Source organism: Hipposideros armiger, unplaced genomic scaffold (assembly GCF_001890085.2).
Source record: "Hipposideros armiger isolate ML-2016 unplaced genomic scaffold, ASM189008v1 scaffold_777, whole genome shotgun sequence".
Classification (NCBI taxonomy): domain Eukaryota; kingdom Metazoa; phylum Chordata; class Mammalia; order Chiroptera; family Hipposideridae; genus Hipposideros; species Hipposideros armiger.
Genome location: NW_017732127.1, coordinates 526,571 through 546,930, shown reverse-complemented (window position 1 = coordinate 546,930; position 20,360 = coordinate 526,571). Strand labels below are relative to the sequence as shown.

Below are 20,360 nucleotides of genomic sequence, written 5' to 3'. Positions count from 1 at the left end.
GTCAAGTTATTTTATTGTTATAAATGATTTACATATTTGTGGAGGGGAAAATCCATTGGATTCAAATCACTTTCTCTAGCCCACTTCCACCTTAATTTTCTAGCATTTGCACCTGTTCATTTTCTTTAAATAATTTTTTTTATTGAGGCATAATTGACATAATGTTATATTAGTGCCAGGTGTATATTATAACGATTAGATATTTGTATGTATTGCAAAATGATAATTATAATAAGTCTAGTTAACATTCGTCACCATATATAGTTACAATTTTTTTTCTTGTGATTCAAACTTTTAAGATCTATTCCCTTAGCAACTTTCAAATATGCAATACCGTATTATTAACCATAGTCACCATGCTGCACATTGCATCCCCAGGACTTATTTACTTTATAACTGGAAGTTTGTACCTTTTGACCCTCTTCACCCATTTTACCTAGCTCCTTTCCCTTGCCTCTGGCAGCCAGTAACCTGTTCTCTGTGTCTATGAGCTTTTAAACATTTTTTTAAGATCCCACCTATAAGTGAGCTATAAATGAGATCATACAGTACTTGTATTTCTCTGTCTGACTTATTTCACTTAGCGTAATGTCTTCGAGGCCCATCCATGTTTGCAAGATTTCATCCTTTTTTATGGCTGAATAATATTCCTGTGTGTGTGTGTGTGTGTGTGTGTGTGTGTGTCACATTTTCTTTATCCATTCTAACCATTGGTGGACACATAAGTTGTTTCCATCTCTTGGCTATTGTAAATAATGCTGCAGTGCACATGGGGGTGCACATATCTTTTCGAGTTAGTGTTTTCGTTTTCTTCAGATAAATACCCAGAAGTGGAATTGCTGGATCATATGGTAGTTCTATTTTTACCTTTTGAGGACGCTCCATATTGTTTTCCATAGTGGCTGCAGCAATTCTCACCAGCGTGCACAAGGTTCCCTGCTCTCCACATTCTCGCCAACACTTGTTATTTCCCTTTTCTAGCTCTTGGTGTTTCTGGCCATCCTTGGCATTCCTTCCTTGGCTCGTAGGTGCATCACTCTAGTCTCCGCCTCTGACTTCACATCACCTTCTCCCTATGTTTCTCTGTGTCCAAGTTTCCCTCTCCTTTCTCTTAGAAAGATATCAGTCAGTGGACTCAGGGACCATCCTAACCTGGTATAGCCTTATCTTCATTAATTTCATCTGCAGAGGCCCTATTACCCAAGAGGGTCACATCCTGAGGTTCCGGGTGGACACATTTTTTTTTTTTTTTGTAATATAAGATCTCAGTACCAAGTTGCATAAGTAATTGAATTTAGCTGTTATAATTATGATGACTAGTTGATTTACACCTACCAACATGACTCCTGAGGGGCCAGTTAATTACACAACATGCATAGTGAACAGGCACATGGATCGCTTGCCTTCAGTTTCCTCTACTTTTGCTAACATTTTTTGGCTAAAAATTTTTGGTCACTACACCCTAGGCCCAGGTAGCAAAGCTCTTCTTTAGAAACAGGACTGCCAAATATCTCTTCCTTTGTGTGCCTATTTCATTCCCACTCCTCCCTGAGAAATGACAGTTCCCCCCCATCACCCTTCAATTCAGGATACAGGGCTTGGTCAAGGTGAAGGGCTCTACTTCATCCATGTCAGTTTCTTCTTCGACTTCTAGAGTAATAATAACTCCTGTGGGTTGACTACTTAGGTCTCAGGTGGTCTGCTGAGTGTTTTACATCACTAACCATACCATCCTCATCAAGGTCTCTATATCAGGGGTCAGTAACCTATGGTCCCTGGGCCAAACCCGGCCTGGCATGTGGTTTTGTATGGCCTGCAGGCTGGGAATAGATTTTATATTGTTAAATGGTTGGGACAAGAAGCAAAAGACAAGATTTTGTGACATATGAAGATCATACGAAGTTCAGATTTCAGTGTTTTATTGGAACACAGCCATGCCGGTTTGTTCACGTCTAATCTGTGATTAGCTTTCACACTATAAAAGCTGAGTGGAGAAGTTGAGGCAGAGACATTGAGGCCCACAAAGTTGAAAATATTTACTCCCTGGCCCCTTACAGAGCAATTTTGCTGATCACTATTCTAGGTTGTTCCATTATTATCCTCATTTTACAGATGAGGGAATGGAAGCTGAGCATTTTAAGTTTGGCCGTAGCAATTTGTCCATGTGGTGAACCTGAGATTAGCCATGTTGGGCGCCAGAATCCCTGTTAGAGCTTTTCCTGAATAGCATAGGCAGGCAGAGAACTCCGAGGACAGGTATTTGTGAGAGAGCTGCTCAGCACTCCCAAGTCCCCAAAGAGAGTTCTTAGAGTGTGCCTTCGCACAGTGCACGCATGTGTGGGCACGCCGCGCCGTGTGTGTGATTAAAACATACGCGAGAACGCTAACAGGAGGAGGATGAATTAAATATAATTTCTAAGAAACCATCTCTGCTTGGAATGTAGTGGCAACACAGTGCCAGTAGCATTGTCATTTAGTAACAGAGTGATGGGATTCTCACTGATCTTGATGCTGATGGCAGTAACAGTTGTCACTGAATAATAATCGTTTCCAACGAGGAGCGTAGTCCCTACGAGAGCAGTTCTCTATGGCTGCTTCGTTTGAACATATCCCAAGTGTTATATAGTTTATTGAATGAGTGAGGAATGCTCTGGCCTTTTGGTGTCCAGCTGTCATTTTGCATGTGTGCAGAGTTTGTGCACCTGAGAAGTTTCATTGTCGAAGGCAATACAGGTGAATTCATCAGCGTCCCTGTGCGTGCCATCACACACCGCGAAGAAGTGGGGGTGTGCTCCTCAGTTCTCACTGTAAAACCCCACCCCCAAAAGATAGGGGAGGGACGCTGTGCATTTGGTTAGGAATAAAAGGGTATCAGTTGTGCCTGAAAAAGCCAGGGGCCCTTGATGCCTACTTGGGCTCTTTTGGAAAGTAAGCATTTTATTTGCAGGGTGTTTGTGATCTTTTCAGCAACACCAGACCATCTGCAGTATTTCTGCAGAGTCTGAAAGTCTGACAGATTGGTCACATTTTTTTTTCAATTCAGTTCCAGAGGAGGGAGGCACAGGAGAGACACATTCCAGGTGTGGGAATTGCTCCAACATCTGCTGGAGCCACGGGCTCTAAGTTTCAACTACTGTTTAAAGGAGTTTGGGGGAAATTTTTCATAGGTGTCAGCCAGAAGGTATGTGAGAAAGCTCGGGAGTTTATATGTATATTCCCAAAGTTATGTTTTTGTGTTTTTCTGTAGTTCTTTACAGTTTTTGGAGGAAATATTTTAAGAAAAGCTACTAAGTGATAGTTCACTCACAAAAAAAGTCCCATTTGTTTCTACAAAGATTTGAGAATGGTTGTGGGTTAAAAATAAAGTCTTTTTTTTTTTTTTCGTTGTTACCTGGGAGCCTGCTCACTTAATCGTTTTGCATCTCCATCCCCATTTCTGGGCAAGGTCTCATAGTGGAGACGAGAAAGTCTGTCTCTGCTTTATAAACGGCTGTTCCTCTCCCCGTGTTCTCACTGTTAACAAATTACCAAAATTATTATACCCCGGGATTTGCTGACGCAAAGAAAAGGGCCACTGAGCTGTCCCGCGGAGACACTTAGCTTCCCCAGCCCTGTCTGGCAGGTAACGGAGGGCCGTGAGAGAGGAGGCCTGCTGTTCTCTGTGTAATTATATGCTCCTGGCATGTTTTTTAAAGTGGATTTTTGCATTTCTCTTCCTTCTCTGCTACTCAGTGATATTCTAATTTTTAGCACTTACGTGGCTGAGTAAATGTTTTTCAGCTGTTGAGTTGTTGAGTTTAATTCAGGCTTCCCTATCTTCCTCCCCACCCCGCCCCAGTCCCAACTCCCCCCTTTCTTTCCTTCTGGCAGGAGTGTTGATCCCCACAAAACAAAAGCTCCCATTTAGGTAATGTGCCGTGTGCGTGTGCCAAGAGCCCATTGGATCTGTCAAAACATCTCTGGGAAGCAAATCGACTTCTGGTGTTGTCCCCTCTTCCAGAGCAGGAACCAGAAGTTAGGTGGCTTGCTCAAGGTCCCTGTTGGAAGTCCCGTTCCAAATCCAGGCACTTACCCCTGAGAAAGTTGGGGATGCCACCACCCCATGTGCCTCTGTCACTGGTGCTGAAGCTTAAGCACCACAGTAGCGATGTACTGCAATGCCTTCCCCCATGGGTGACCATGGTGTCCAGTTTAGTGAAGGCCCACATTGGCTATTCATAATGACACTGTTGGGGTAGGGCCCCAGTGCAGGGTGTGGGTGTTATTGCACGTGTGTTACCTCCATGCCAGATGCTCGCTGCTCCACAGATAGGTCCTTGATTAGACATTTCCAACTACTGAGTCTGTGCCAATGATTCGGCACAGATAAGAGTCATCCTTTACTTCATCTCTCTTTCCCTCTCTCATTCTCTCATTCTCAAGAATGAGAAGACATGGAAACTGGAATGGCAGAGACACTTAGCTGCTTGGAGAAGGGGATAGGCTCATTTCCTCAAGGGGATTCTGACCTTAGACAGGGCCCAGGGAGTAAATGCTACCTGTTGAACCGGGGAAGTCTTCTTTTTCAGCAGTTACACTGTTGGGATGGTGCATGCCAGTACTCGAAGCTGGGCTTTTGACCCCAAACCAGTGCCAGCATATTTGGGGGTGACTTTTTCCCCATCCTCTTGTTTAATGATTTAGAATTTTAAATAATTGTATTCCCCCCACCTTTTCTGTTTTGTTTTGTTTTTTGTTTTGTTTTTCTAGAAGGTAGAAAAGAGAATTGTACTTGTCTTCATGGATTTGGTCATAGTGGGGATGAGCAAAAGGAACAGAGGTGGGGATGGTCTTTCACCCCTTAAATTCTTTCTGCTTTATTTTTCCTAGCATTTATGACTTTCAAATATCCTATATATTTCATTTATTTGTTTGAATTTTATACCTGTATATCCCACCACAATGTGTTCTCCATGAAGACAGTTTTTTTCTGTTTACAGCTGCTGTTATTTGTACATCTAAACCTATGCCTGGTACCTAGTAGACACATAAGAAGTATTTTGTTGATTGAATTAATTAATCCTTTCTCTAGAAGTAGCTACTCTAACCAACTCGAAAGTCCTTGAATGTGTTCCAGATGTCGAAGGGCAGAAGTTGAGATGTAGGACCAGAGGTTTTCAAAATATAAATCCTAGCAATTGCCATAGTAATTCAGACTGTAGACCCTTCATATCATTTTGATGGGATGAATGTGATGGCAGGGCCAGCTGTTCTTGACATCTGCCTCACAGGTTGGGGATCATCATTCATTCATTCAACCAGACAGGCAGAGAATCAGTCTTTTATCAATAATAAGCTCTGGGGATAAAAAGCTAAACAAGACATGCAGGTCCATACCCTCATAAATCTTGTCATCCATAACTAGATCAACATTTTTTGGGGAAATTATTTATCTTTTCAGCCTGTTTCAACTCTGCGAAGAAGCATTCCTTAGCTTTACTACTTGCTTTATAACATAATTTTGCTGCTAGAGCCGTAAGTGAGTTTTTCAAGGTGAAGCCTGCTGCCACGGTGGCCTCCTCAGGCCCCAGGGATGAGGTTGAGCTTCTTTTTTAAAGATTTTTATTGGGGAATTGGGGGGATGGGAACAGCGCTGGGGAATTGGGGGAAGGGGAACAGACAAGTTGCAGTCCTTTTGTTCTTCAGTCTAGTTGTGGAGGACGTTGCTTCACTGGCCCAAGTTGGCACCATCATTGCGCTCTTCCCGGGTGAGGCAGATCAGGCGCCGGCTTCTGGACCACTGCTCACTGTGGCTGCTGGCTGCTCACGCTGGCTGCTGGCTACACATGGTAGTCCATGGCAACCCACTGACACAGGGGCTGCAGCCTACGCCATCGCCGGCGACTCATGGCAGCCCAGCTCCAGGTTGAGCTGTTGTTCAGCATCTTAGCTGTAGAGGGCAGTGTCACTGGCCCTCATATGTGGGATCCGAACCGGGGCCCTCTGGCGTCCCAAGCCAGCTCTTAACCATCGCACCACTCAGCTGGCCTGAGGTTGAGCTTCTTGTCAAAGCGGGTCTTTGGTGCTACTCGTGGTTCACTGTCAAAATCATATGTTCCTTTTAACTTTCAGGGAAACTTTTTCTTTTAGTGGTGACATGTGGTCAATGATGCTGGAACAATATGTGAGAAAGATAGAGTACAGGTATATATGATGGAGAAGAAAATGGATAGATGCATGCATACAATGTCAAAGGGATAGTAGACTGGGGGGGGTTATCACTTTGTGAGGGGTATAAATGTCTAGTCATCATGTTGTTTAGTATGCCTGAAACTAAAAAAGAAAAGGAGTACAGATTGCCAGTTATAAAAATAGTTACAGGATGTAAAGTACAGCATAGGGAATATAGTCAATAATATTGTAATAAATATGTATGGTGTCAGATGGGTACTAGACTTATCTGGGTGATCACTTTGTAAGGTATATAAATGTTGAATCACTATGTTATATACCTGAAACTAATATAATATTGTATGTCAACTGTAATTGAACAATAAGTTTTAGAAAAAAGAAAATGGATAGAAAATATTAGACTTGAAAAGTGTCTCTTTCTGTTTTTTCTGCTGCCTACTCTCATCCCTTCTGTGATAACAGGTCTATAATGATAATGGTGAGCATATCACTAGTACCCTGTATTAATTTCTTCCACCATCACATCCTAGAGAATGAGGGAGATGTCAGGAACTTAGTGGCTCTTTAATGTATGACTTAACAACAGTATATGTGAAAAGAATAAAGAATGTTGGTCTATTGTAAAGTCAGAGTGAGTCAGCAATGAGATGAGGCTGTTTGAAAGGAAGCAACAATTATGTCCCAAGTGACGCTGGTGATGGTCCCCTCACCTGAGCTGATGTGGCAACCCCTGGGACCCTGTGCTTGAGGAAACACGGAGTAGACAGGAATATACCCAGGGTGAGGGCGCTCAAAACTGCTTCACATGAGGAGCAGTTAAAAGAACTGGGGATGTTTATTTTAGAGAAGACTCAGAAGGACCATAAGCTCCATCTTCAAATGATGGAAGGGCTCTCTCTCTGGGAGAGGCAGTAGAGCATTCTGGAACTTCAGATCTTGGAGCAAGGATGATTGGGTGGAGGGACTTCCTACAGTTGGGGGTATTCAAAGATGGCCACCTGGAGAGCTGCCTGTGAGCCTCACTGCCTGATCCCTTAGGATGAGTGCAAATCCTGATTTGTACCAGATGAGCTCAGATACCTAATGAAGCCAGCCTAGGGCTGTAAACAGATATGCCAACCAGGTAGGAGAGAAAATGACAGCTTTAATTTGGGGCCATCTTCTGTGATCCTCCTTTCCCCAATTTGCCTTTAGTCGGCTTTTATTTTTCTGCTCCCTTAAAATATTTTCCCATACCTATTGACCAAAGAATTCAAATTTTTAGAGCTTGTATTATAGGAATAAAAATAGAAGCATTTAATGATACGTGCACAAAGATTTATCTACATATTAGAATTGCTTGAATTGAGAAATTGTAGAAACAGCCTGAATGATGATTAAAAGAGAAGAGTGGAAGTAGTGGAGTAAATTCTGGTGTATCCATAGTATAAACTATTACACAATTATCGATATTATAGATCTACCGTCCTGGAGGGATGGGCAGAATATAGAGTTAAGTGAGAAAAGCAAGTGAAACATCTGTAGTATGATCTTGTTTTGTGAGAATGAATTATATAAAAAAAATCCCTCACATGTGTAATCATTTGGCATGTATTTAGGTGAGGATGGTAAAAGGGGAGGAAAAATATAAATGAAGTTATTAACATTCGTGGAGAGTTTGGGGTGGGGTGGGGACCTCAGGGACAGAAAGGGCTCGAATAGAGACAAAGTGAAGGAAGGTGAAATGGTTTTATCTACCTGTCTATCATCTATCTATCTTATCTATCTATCTATCTATCTATCTATCTATCTATCTATCTATCTATCTATCTATCTATCTATCTATCATCTATATCTATCTATCTATCTGTCTGTCTATCTATCTATCTATCATCTATCATCTATCATCTATATCTATCTATCTGTCTATTTATCTATCTATCTATCATCTATCTAATCTTCATTGGTTGTGCTTAAACATGTATTAATTTTGAGGACTTTAATGAAAGGAGAGAAGGAGTAAACTTATGTTATTTCCATTTTCTTGCTCTGTTGTTCTTCTCTTATAAAAACTGTCTCATCCTTTCTATTAAGGACAATTCAGACGGTTTATAATAAAAAACCCATTAGTTTTAATCCTTTAAATGAAGGTGATAATTTATACAAAAGAAATCTGGGGAATGTGTTAAGATATTTTGAGTCAAAACTGAATTTCTAGATGTCATGAAAGATAAATGACTTAAGAGGCATTTGCATTTTTCTTCGTTGTTTATTCACTGTGTAGGAGGTGTCCATTTTCTCCTAGCCTTCCAGAAAAATGTTTCCTTTCTTAAATCTGGGGAACACAGGGTTGGGTAGGGGCACCTAACTCAGTTAAGAAGTTTGCTAGTTCCTGGTGAGAAGGAAAGCATTGAATGGAGAGTTCTAGGTGGTGGTGGGTGGGGTGTGTGTGTGTGTGTGTGTGTGTGTGTGTGTGTGTGTGGTGTATTTTTAATTAGTTTTTCTTTTCTGTGATAGCCAGCAAAATACTGCTGTTCTCCTGTGATTTGGATGCTTTCTTTCAAATTATTTTTAAGAATTGTTTTCAATATTAAATTATCCTCATTATGCATTCATATTTGATGCTGATAGTACTTTCTACATAAAGAATTTGTCTACATACAGAATAGCCCTAGACATTGTAGAGTTGGCGGGTGATTTATCCCCTGCTTATCATGAAAGGAGGCTTGGGGGAGAACGGGATGCTGTTTCATAGTCACATTTGGATGTAGGCTCAGAGCTGACCCTGAGTAGCCATACTGATACAAAGGCAAGAAATGAGTGGGTATGTCAGATCTATAGAAATAGTAACACTAACCATCATATTTCGTTGATTATAATATGCTCATTTTATATGCTAACTGAAATCTGAAGGTATCTTGCTATGCTTGTGTGCACTTATTAGGTTAATATTGCAAGTCAACAGCGGTCTTCTAATTAAAGGTGTCAGAAATCCTGTAGAATCCCGTTAGCTGGTCATTGAGTTCTGAATCTTTAATGCAATTAGACCATTCCAGAATCATGAGTCTCAAGCAGAATTTCAGCCTGCATAGTGTTATCTTGATTCACACAAATCAGGAAGTTCTAGAAGTGTTTCTTTTCACATAATTGACTACCTCCTAAATAGGTAATAACTAAAATAGTACAAAAATATGCAAAGTAGGATGGATGTGTGGTTGACTCCATTTTTTAAATCTTGATTTTAATTCAAAGGCACCATCACTTGGGGAAAACTAGTCATGTGCAGTGACATTTTTCCACCTCATAGGCTACAAAGTATTTTACTAGGCCAGAAACCTGAATGGTGTTTATGGGCAATTTGTCACAGGGGGTGGTGGGAAGGATCAGAAGAGAAAATGTGATCTGAAGCTGTGACCCGCAGAGAAAGAAGGAATAAAGGGGAGCTGTGATGTGGAAAGATGTGCCAAGAGACTAGACTGCCTGTTTCCTGCATTTGCTTTGGGCGTCCTGTCAAGAGTTTTGAGTTTTGTTGTCACTGGTGTTTTGTTTCCTTGGGCATGATATCTGCTTCTTTCAGAAAATCACCCTGTCCCCTGTCCCCATCCCCCAGGCTGGGCTGTAAGGCTTCATGGCTGACTTTCCCGTGTGTGTTCGAGTCCACAGTGTTTTGCTGCTTTTCTCATGCCTTTTCTTTATGATGTTTCAGCTCATCCACCATACACCATGTGCTTTAGAGTGAAATTCTACCCACACGAACCCTTGAAGATTAAAGAAGAGCTCACAAGGTATTTTTCGTTTGTTTTATGTTTAACGTGCGCCTTTAACCGGCCTGGCCTCTGAGTCTTATAGGTTAGGTATACCTCTTCTCTAGAGCAGAACATCTCAACGAAGCCAGCGTTCAACTCAGCATTCTGGCTTGGAATGTTTCTCTTGCAGTTAATTGACCCAGGATTTTTCAAACACTTGTCATTGGGAGTATAATTAACTGCACAAAAAGCAGCGGTTATAAGGAGGAGGTACTCTCTGAAAACATCTGACAGTGGGGTGCTAAAAATAAATAGAAGATGACTGTCTTTAGGATATGGGCAAATTCACAGCGAGTGCAGCCCCTAGGGCCTATCTTTGAGTTCAAGTTTTTCTGGGAGGGAGAGGATCACTTGATAGAATGGACTGTTTGTCATCCTACATTCCGCTTGCTAAATGACCGACTGGGGGGGGGGTGGCTTCCCTCTCCTTATAGACTCTTCTCAGTCCAATTCTCTGAATTATCCAGTTGTTGGGCCTCCTCCCTTCGTCTCCCTCTGCTGGGGCCACATTCAGTCCACCTTCTGGGGGCTTTGCTTCCGTGAATAGCCTTGGCCAGTGCAGCTGAGCAGGGTCCTGGAAGGGCCAACTTTGTGGATGGAGCAGAGGAATTCTGTGCTTAGCTCTTGATGAGGCTCTGATTTGGTGACTGCAAAAATCATTCTGCGTAATCATCTCTCAAAATAACCTACATAGGTACAAAATGCAACAGAGCAGCAAGTGCAGTTTGCCGATCATTTGCAGGGGGATGTGTGGGGTTCTTGGATATTTTGCTTTCTCATTATTCATGAATGTCTGCTAAAGCTTGACCATATTGACATTAAGGTGATGTTGGAAGGGAGCAGATAGTTCTGTTCTCCTTGATTTATTTGCACACAGCCATTTGGTGAGGTTTGTGCTTGGGGGCGGGGTCAGGGTGTAGGTGTGGAAAGGAGGAATGCATAGATAGTGGACATTATAAGTAGCCGTTGGTATTTTGCAATCTGGCCTGCTTTTTGTTTTTTTAATTGAGGTAAAATTCACGTAACAAAATTATTTCCACCATTTCAAAGTGGACAATTCATTGACATTAAGTACATTCACAGTGTTAGGCAACCATTACCACTATCTAGTTTTTGAACATTTTCTCATCATTTCCCCCCCTGCCCCCCAAAAAAGAAAAACTGTACCTATTAGCAGTCACTACACAGCCCCTCCCCCAGTGATTAGCAATCACTAATCTACTTTCTGTCTCTATGGATTTACCTGTTCTGGACATTTCATATAACTGGAATCGTATAATGTTTGGCTGGTTTTTGGCTTGAAAAATTTATTCATTTATTTGATAAAATCTTCCTCAATTCCTACTCTGTGCATAGCCCAGAATGCAGGGGCTGTATGCGCTAACACACACACACACACACACACACACACACACACACACACACACACATATTTGTCCTGCTCTCTGGGTACTAAAAGTATAATTAGGAAGATCCTCCAGGGGCCAAAATAGCTCATTTTTTTTTCATTTGTTTTCTTCATAATCTTGTCTGGAGGACAAAAATTGATGTGTGTCACAATAAAAATTATCAATGGATCTTTTGTTGTTGAGAAAAGTCCCATTTGAAACTAAAAGAGAACAAAGTATTAGCTAATAACCCTAGTTAAATCTCTCTCAATTAAACTTGCTAGTATTTGCATGCATTTGACTGAATAGGTAAGGTATGAATAGTGGAAAATTGTGAACATTTTTATGTCTCCTAAGGAAATTAGGATAATGCTGTGTCCTTGCACAGGTAGAAATGGTCTTTTCTTAGTATAGTCCTTAGAATTCAAAACGAATCTAGAAACTGTGGAATGCCCCAGGTACTTAGGGTTTAAACCCTATCTTGAAAGAATTTAGTTTTTCTTGTTAGATGAATTGTTATTTTATTCTAAGATTAATCTAAAATTTAAGAATTGAACATATGAAAAGTTAAGATCACACTCATGACCATGCTTAGGGGTAAAGAAACATTGAGAAAAAGCTAGGTTTAAAGAGCAAAACAACACAAATACTCACAAACAAGGATATTTGAAATCATTTTTTACCTTTCCTTTCTCTCTCCATTTGCATAGTTATCTTAACAGTGTTTTAGAATTCTGGGACTTTTGTAAACGTATACAACTGAATGTAATCAAAGTATATTGGTTTTAATTGTTTTTAGTCAGAATCATCTTTAAATTCAGGCTAGTAGAGGAGCTTTATCATTAATGGTAGCATAACAATGTAAGCCCCAGATCCTTTTGTGCTTTTGTTGCATAATCCTTTCATGCAGGTGTGATATGGAAGAAAGATGCATTATCATTATTGGTAGCTATTGTATTAAAAAAAAAATGAGTGTCTGAACCTGAAGCCATTTGTAAGGCTCAGTGGATTATGTTGAATCCACAATAATCCATGAGTATTGCTAGAGGTCACTGATACGAGCAAGGACCGAGGCTCAGCTGTTGTGAAAGCTGGTTTTTCTTTCTCAGAAAGATTTTGTCAAACTTGATTTCTGATTGATGGGACTGGAACCCAAATCTCTCATCTATCAGTAAGTAGTTATTTGAAACTCTTTTTTTTTTGATGACTGAACTCATCAAAAAGTGGAAAGGAATGCTTTCTGTTCAATGCATACATTTAGCAAGTAGAAACGTTGTGGCATTTGGCCTGGCAGTTTACATTTTTCTTTTACAAAAAAAAGATTTGATCATTTCAACTATTTGTGCAGCCTTGATATTCTACATGGCTTAGGGCCGAGGTTTGCACGGTGAGGTCCCCTGACCGGCGTCAGCATCTCCTGGGAATTTGGTTGCTGCCTTTGGCGGGGCTCAGCAATCTGTATTTTCATAAGCACTCCAGGTGATTTTAAAGCATATCAAAATTTGAGAACCACAACTCTAAGGCAGTTTGGATTTTCAAAAGTATTGGTTTCTTTTGGCAGATATTATAGTGTACACTTAAATGGGTTTAGTATGGTCACAAAATTGTGCCTCCATCACCATGCTCTAATTCCAGAACATTTTTATCACCCTGGTGGTAAACCCAGTACCCAAGCACTCATTCCCTATTCTCCCCTCCCTCAAGCACTGGCAGCCTCTAATTTACTTTCTGTCTATAGATTTACTATTCTAGACACTTCCTATAAATGGAATCATATATGTGGTATTTTGTGACTAGCAGTTTTTCACTTAGCATAATATTTCCAACTTTCATCCATGAATGAGTACTTCATTCCCTTTATGGCAGAATAATATTCCATTGTACGGATATCCACATTTCTTTGGTACCTTCATCAGTTGATAGGCATTTTGGTTTTTTTTCATTTTTTAGCTACTATGAATAATGCTGCTGTGAACATTCGTGTATGCATTTCTGTGAGGCTCCAGGTTCTGATTTATTTGGGTCTGGGGTGGGGTCCACAGCATTAGAGTTGTTTAATGGCTCCCCCAGTGATTCTAACATGCAGTCAGGGCTGAGAACCCCGGACTTAGAACCTTAATACTCAAAGTGTGGTCCATGGACCGTCAGCCCAGAATCACTGGAGAGCTTATTAGAAATATGGACCCTCATGCTCCACCCAGACCTGCTGAAAATCAGAAGCCACATTCTAACACGATCTCCAGGTAATTCACGTGCTCATTAAAGTGTGAGAGGCACTGGTTCAGGGAGCTACTCTGGGTCTGTGTCTACCAGGCGTAACGTTGTTCCTCTGACAAAGTGCACTGCCATCTCTGAACCAGAAATGCATTAGGGTCTGCCTTTATCCCCTGTACTCAAGGCCATACAAAACTGGGGACGGAGAGTCTCATTTGAGCCTGTACCACGTCTCCAGTGTCTAGCATAGTGTACAGCACAAAGCAGGTGTGAGATGTCGATGTGTCCAATGGAAACACCAGTGAGCCACTAAACCCTTCAGTGTGTCCAGTACTTTCAGTGAACCAGTGCCTAGAAACGGTGAGCTCCACTGGCTGCAGCTGTGTGATCTTAGCACATTAATCACCCTCTCTGATCCCCCATTTCTTAGCCGTTAACATGGAATCATGCATATGGCTACTCACAGGCTGAATAAGCATCAGGTTATTTGAGCATTGGAGGTGGTCACTGGGACTGATTGAGTGGTGTCCCTACTCTATCCCGAGAGCATGGACAGAGAAAAGATTGGTCTCTGAGGGTCAAACTCTAAAATAACCACAGAAAGAATCTTCATGCATCTGCAAAGTGACTTTAGTCAGAAACAATAGGCCCCGGGCCTGAACCTTGAATGAAAGTGTCCACCTGGCTAAGAAAGGTGAGGAAATCTGAAGAAGGCACCGAGACAGAGTGAGCCTGAGCCAGAGGTTGTCCATGGCAGGTCCCTCTCCCCTGGCTGACTTGGGCTCGTGTTTATTTTTTGATTGGCGCTATAGTGTTTTTAAAAAAACAGAATTTGTTGCAACATTAAAAATTCAAAGGATTTTACTTTGTTGACAAAAGAAATTGCAAACCTTAAGAAAGGTTTAAAGAGTTTATTATGAGCCAAGGTTTTGAGGTTAGTCCTGAAAGCAAAGTCTCAAGGGGCTGAGATAATGCTGTAGGGAAGAGCAATTTTGCAGTTTATACATTAGAATCAGAGGAGAAAACATAAGAAAGGTTTACATGAAATCCATTGGTGGCAGATTAAGGTGGGAGGAAGCAGGGAAATCTCTTAAGACTGGATATAAAGTAAAATGGCGAGATACATGTTTCTTTTACACTGGTGGGTGCAGGATAGTTAACATTTAACATATTAATACATAGGTTACAGGAGGTATGTGGGTAAAAATAATATTGAGGAATGGTTGGAATTGTCTCACCCCTTACTGGGTATTTACATTTGGCGTTCTGGAGAAGAGATCGTGCTGACATTTTAAGCATGTTATTGTAGTTGCACAAAAACAATGGACAGGGCTTGCTCAAGGTAGAGCATATTGGCCTTAGGATGTGACCTCCCACCATAACCCATTCAGTTAGGAATCTCTTATGATCAAAACATCCCGTGTGGTTACTTGTAGCTATTAAATTGTCATGCTTGCCAAGGTAGTCTCTTGTTTACAACTTCTAAATTTAGTCTCTTTGATTTTCTGGAAAAGCTAGATGCATTTGGCCTGCTTTTCTATGTGGCATGGGGTGGAGCTGTGTAGCGGCTGACCCCTTTCTGGGGGCCAGTGCACTCTATTCTGCTTCCCCCCACCACCTTACGCTAGCTCATTTCACTCATTGTCAGGTTTGCCTGGCTCCAAAGGCATCTGAATTTGCTGTTCCTGTAGAGGACGAGAGGACATTCTAGTTATGAATAAATTGGCCTTCAGGCCTCATAACCAGTCTTTTTGAGATTGATTAATGGGAGTTTGTGTCCCTGAGACTCGTCTCTGTATACCGATTGAGTCCGTTTCCTGACTCTCTGTTTCACAGAGAACCTGGGCAGCATGTACCTGAAGTGCAGGCGATGGTGACCGTAACTGTGGTTGTCATCGTCTGTGACTTCCTGCCAGGGACAGTGGCTGCTGGCCTAATGGCTTTTCTTGGTCTCTTTGAAAAGGACCAGCCACTCTGCTTTGGAAGCTGCCACAGACACTTCAGATTTTCCAAATTCAGAGGGTCCCTCAGTGTTCCTCTGCTTGCCTTCCAGGGGACGTGGCATGTCTTGACCACTCCTTGGCCCTGGGTAGGGCTCTGGTGACACAGGTGGATAAAGCGTGAACAGTTTTTGTGCTTCTCCCAAGCCTTCGCCAAAACTTAGGGCAACTTTCTCCTTTTGTATTCCAGGTACCTTTTGTACCTGCAAATTAAAAGAGATATTTTCCATGGTCGACTGCTCTGCTCCTTCTCAGATGCTGCTTACCTGGGTGCCTGTATTGTTCAAGGTAAGTGTGGCTGAGGCAGCCCACCCCCACCATTGCACTGGACAGTAGAGCTCTGGTTGTTCAGAACCTCCCACCTGCCCTACCTGTGCCCATCCAGCCCATGTCCATGGTTTGAGGCCAGGCAGGGCTGGGTACTCAGCAACAGAGCCCCTGGTTACCTTCCCTCCCAAGCCTGTGGGGTCCTGATGGAAGGGTGGGCTGCTGTGGTCACAGGGGCCTCTGCAAAAACAAGAGGGTCCTCAAAGCCCCATGTTAGAGCCCAGAGTCTCTCTTTCAGTGGGGACAGAATGTGTGACTTTATGTGGCGCTCTGAAAGGATGTGGGGTGTTCTATGCTCTGTGTTCTGACCGCCAGCTATGGGGCCTAATGGGTTATGCTGAGGGGGGGAAAATATGTCCAGGAAGGTAGGTGTCAATTTAAACACTTGAAATGAAATGTCAAAAGCATTTATTTGCATACATATGTGCACATGTGTGCACGTGTGCATGCTTGTGTGTATGTATATATTCACATGGGTACATGTACACTGTATCTAACGAACTCTTCATCTTTTCTAGTCATGTAGCATTGGTGAGGAGGGCACCAGGCTCACAGACTACCACTCAGGTGTTCTGTTTCAGGCCAGTCAGGAGGCCATTTGTAGCATGAATGCTAATAATATATTTATGAGACGAGGGGAGGGCAGGGAGGGGAATTAGGAGAAGAGAGAGAGTGGGGGGGAGAGGGGGAGAGGGGAAGAGAGGGAGAGAGGGAGAGAGAAAACACCAAGTGAGCATGTCACCATTATAAAGAGTCTGGAATAATGAAGGAGCCAGTTATTTGCCTATCACAATTCTAAGCTTCATTCACAGCTTAAGAGAGACATCCATCATTCTCCCAGCGGTGTAACAGGCAGACTTGTCCCTGTGTGATGCTCTGTGCTGTGAAACAGTTCTTGGATCCTGTTTCCAGGGCTCCCTGAACATTCTGGAATGTGTCTGTGTTGCTTTCCCCCTACCCCTGGGAGCAACCTAGTGCTGCATAGCCGATTTAGGCAGAGGTGTGAAAACCTTTGGAGAGATTTAAGTTTAAAGTCAGAGCTACAGTGATACCATGATGGGAAATAGTCCTTCCATCTGCCCTGAAGTGGAATATGTGCTTCCAAAAGCCGCCTCTTTTACATCAGAGAGAAGAGAGGTGAAAACCCCACAGTTCTCCCCGTTCCCTGTGAAGACCGCGAATTCCTAGTCAGGGTGCACACCGTCTTCCATAAGGGAAAATGGATCGATATTAATCCAAGCAGCAGACCTGCACGTGAGGATATCAGAACACGTTTAGGCATTTAGAGTAATGGTTAGTTCTCCAAGGGCAAGCTCAACATGGATGCATAATGGGAAAGTATCCTGTGTTAACATACAGCCACAAAGGCTCCGTGCAGATCATGGGGCCCTGTTTTATCCCTCCTCACTGTTTTCACTGAGCACACACATCAGTCCTGTGGAAAAAGTAGAGTTGCAAATGGACTGCAGACCTCGAAAGGACCTTTCAGCTCAAAAATGCAGCGGTGTCCATGGGCCCTGTGCAGCAAATCCAGTAAAAGCGTATTCTTAAGTTCTCTGTTGCTTGGGGGGGGATACCTTAGCAGCTGTAGAGATCATTACAAATGCAGATAAAGATCTGCTTTGTCGGAACTACTTCCCCAGAGAGAGTGATAGGGAATGTGGAGTAAATAATTACAAAGCAGGAAGCCATGTGACTTATCATTTGGCTTCTCCTTTGCTAACACTCTTTGAAGGAGCATGTTTTAAGCTCCTGCATATTCTGAGTGTGTGAAAAACAGGCAGCCACCCAGAGTTTTGCTACCTGTACGCACTGAATACAAAGCATATTCAATACATGCCATGCATTTTTTTTTTCATAAATAGCAACTGCAAAACAAACACACAGAACCCTAGGGATCTATTTCTATCCTTTCTCGGTAAAAATATTTTTCCTGTTCCTTCTGCAAAAGAGCAACAGGGCGGGATTATGGTTCTCATCTCCTCTGCCTCGTGTGTTCAACTCCTGAGGGCTTTATGGCTCTTTCTCAGAGCTCAGTGCAGAAGTCGCTTCCTCTGAGAAGTCTTCCTGGACTACTGAAGTCGCCTCCCTCCTGCACATCATCCTTTCTCACACCTGTTTTGTTATTCTTTAAGCACTTACTCGTGTATCTGGATGGACCTTGTTGAGTTGTTTCTGGACTTATTATGCATCCCCCTCCTCCCCTGCCCCGACTGCCACCCCCTGGTGTAGACTCTAAATTCCATGGAAGGTAGGACTCTGGGTACCTTTTGGACTGCAGTACCTCTGTGTCTGGCACACAGTAAATTCTCCACTAAATGTGTTAAGCGAACCAGGGTGCTTGCCTACATTGCACCAACATAGGCTTTATTTCTATACTTGGGAAAGAGTGATTGGTTCGCTGCCTTATTTATTTGTTCACGTGTTTCCTGAACATTTACTGAACAGCTGCTAGGTGGCAGGCACTGCAGTACAAAGTCCCTGAGGGTGGGAGAGGGCCGGAGACAGACAAGTAAATAGGCATTTGTGATGACATGTTAATGGCTGGGTAGAGAGTCGCACCTTCCTGCTGCCACCTCAGAGAGCCCTGAAGGAACAGGCCCTGGAGGTGTAACATCCTGTATCTCAAGTTCTTTGACACAGTGGGATGAGTCCTCTCCACACCAGGGGACATGCCCGTAGCCAGGGTTGCCCTTTCTACTTACCATCATCTGGTCACACTAATCCTTTTGCTCCAACTCTTTGGGTGTTTTGGACAGTTAAATTCTCTTAGAAATGTGTAGGGCCTGTTTCAACTCACAAGCCATCCAATGTGCTTTATGCTATTTGTCACAACTTGACTCTCAATGTCATGTGTGGAAGAGAGAAGAAGCCCAAGCTGCTTACCCAGCTTCCCTTAGTATGGGAAACAAAATTGGAAGAGTTAGAAATCCTCAATCATTCATAAACTGCCTTTTGCTTCAGGTGAAGTCAGAGTTAAAGATAAGTTTTAAGGGGCAAGAAAGCAGGGCCTGTGATGGGGGCAGTGTTGGCATTTACCTTGTCACTTACCCTGTGTGGGCCCTGTGGCATTTCTTCTCTTAGATTTCTGACATTTCCCAGGATCCTAATTTGCAGCATTGAGCAGAACAAGTCCATTGACCTCACAAGTTTTCCTGCAAAGACAAGTGCCCCCCACAAACATCACCGTCCCTTACCAGCCACTATGCAAACAAACTTTTGAATTGAAGACAACCCAGCTTCCTATTAGGGGTCCATTCCCCATGAAACATGGTGATATTGGGTTGTACCATCTCCTAAACTTTAGGCCCTCAGTCAGCTCACAGGGGTGCGCGCGCGCGCGCGCGCGCGCGTGTGTGTGTGTGTGTGTGTGTGTGTGTGTGTGTGTTATGTGTGTTTCTTTTGAAACTTACTATAGGTTGAGTTAATCATCGGTTCATAGCCCATTCTCATCATTCATCCCTTTGGAATCATCTATAGATTGATTGATTCATTTCCCTTTTTTCACTATTCTCCATTTCCATTCCTAAAGCTACAAATGAGTTCATACAGATCTTTGACTTTGGATACGACCTTATAAAATGATTTGTGCGTATATACTATTAAGTTTTATAAATTAAATGGGGCTGTAGAACTTATTTCCTTCCTTTTTATACTCAGAGCACTCTTTGGGGGGATCTATTCACACTGCTGGGCATACATCTATTTTGTTGATTTTAATTGCTACAGAGTGTCCAGAGGGTGCATTACCATGTTTATTTATTGCTCCCACCAACGACGAACACTCAAGTTGCCTCCATATCCTTTTTGTGCACCTAGAGTTTTTCTAGAATATGTGTCCAGAAGTGGGATTCCTGGATCATATATTTGACTAAATACTCTCTGCTTGTTCTCTAAAAGAGCTACATGCATCAAGAGTCCTTCAGAAGTGTACAAGTATTTCCATTTTCTCAAGTCTCTGCCAACACGCAGAATCATCTGACTTCCTAAACTTTTTGCCAATCTTATAGGTGTAAAATGATGTCTAGTTGTTGGGTTTGCAAAGCTCTGATTACTGATGAGTTTGAGCATGTTTTCATACACCAGTCCTTTGTGTTTCCCCTTCTGTGAACTGGCTGTTTTACATCTTTTGACCATTTTCCTATTGGTCTTCCTGCCCATTTTCATGTTGATTTATAGGGATTTCTTCATTATTCTAGATATTAGCCCCTGCCAACTTTAGATTTGGCAAATATATTCTTTCAGCTTGTCATCTATTATTTTGATTATGATGTCCTTTAATGAATAGAAATATTTAAATTTTGATATGCTCAAATTAATCAGTTTCCCATCTATAGTTGATAGTATTTTGGGTCTTATTTTAAAAGTTCTCCCCTGTGTGATATACATTTTAGGTTGTTTTAAGAACTCTGTAATTTGAATTCTATTGAAAAGCTTTAAAGAGCTTTGCTTTACTCCCAGTTTTGTCCTGTTAC

The 20,360-nt window shown here is 42.2% G+C and overlaps 1 protein-coding gene across 1 annotated transcript in view; it reads left to right on the top strand.

Moving 5' to 3' along the window:
* The window catches only part of FRMD3 (FERM domain containing 3), a 284,121-nt gene that overhangs the window by 186,752 nt on the left and 77,009 nt on the right, over positions 1 to 20,360 (top strand). Inside the window, exons 4-5 of the mRNA XM_019628278.1 lie at positions 9,857 to 9,935; positions 15,749 to 15,846. Coding sequence (XP_019483823.1) covers positions 9,857 to 9,935; positions 15,749 to 15,846 — 177 coding nt within the window. The remainder of the gene's footprint in view (positions 1 to 9,856; positions 9,936 to 15,748; positions 15,847 to 20,360) is intronic.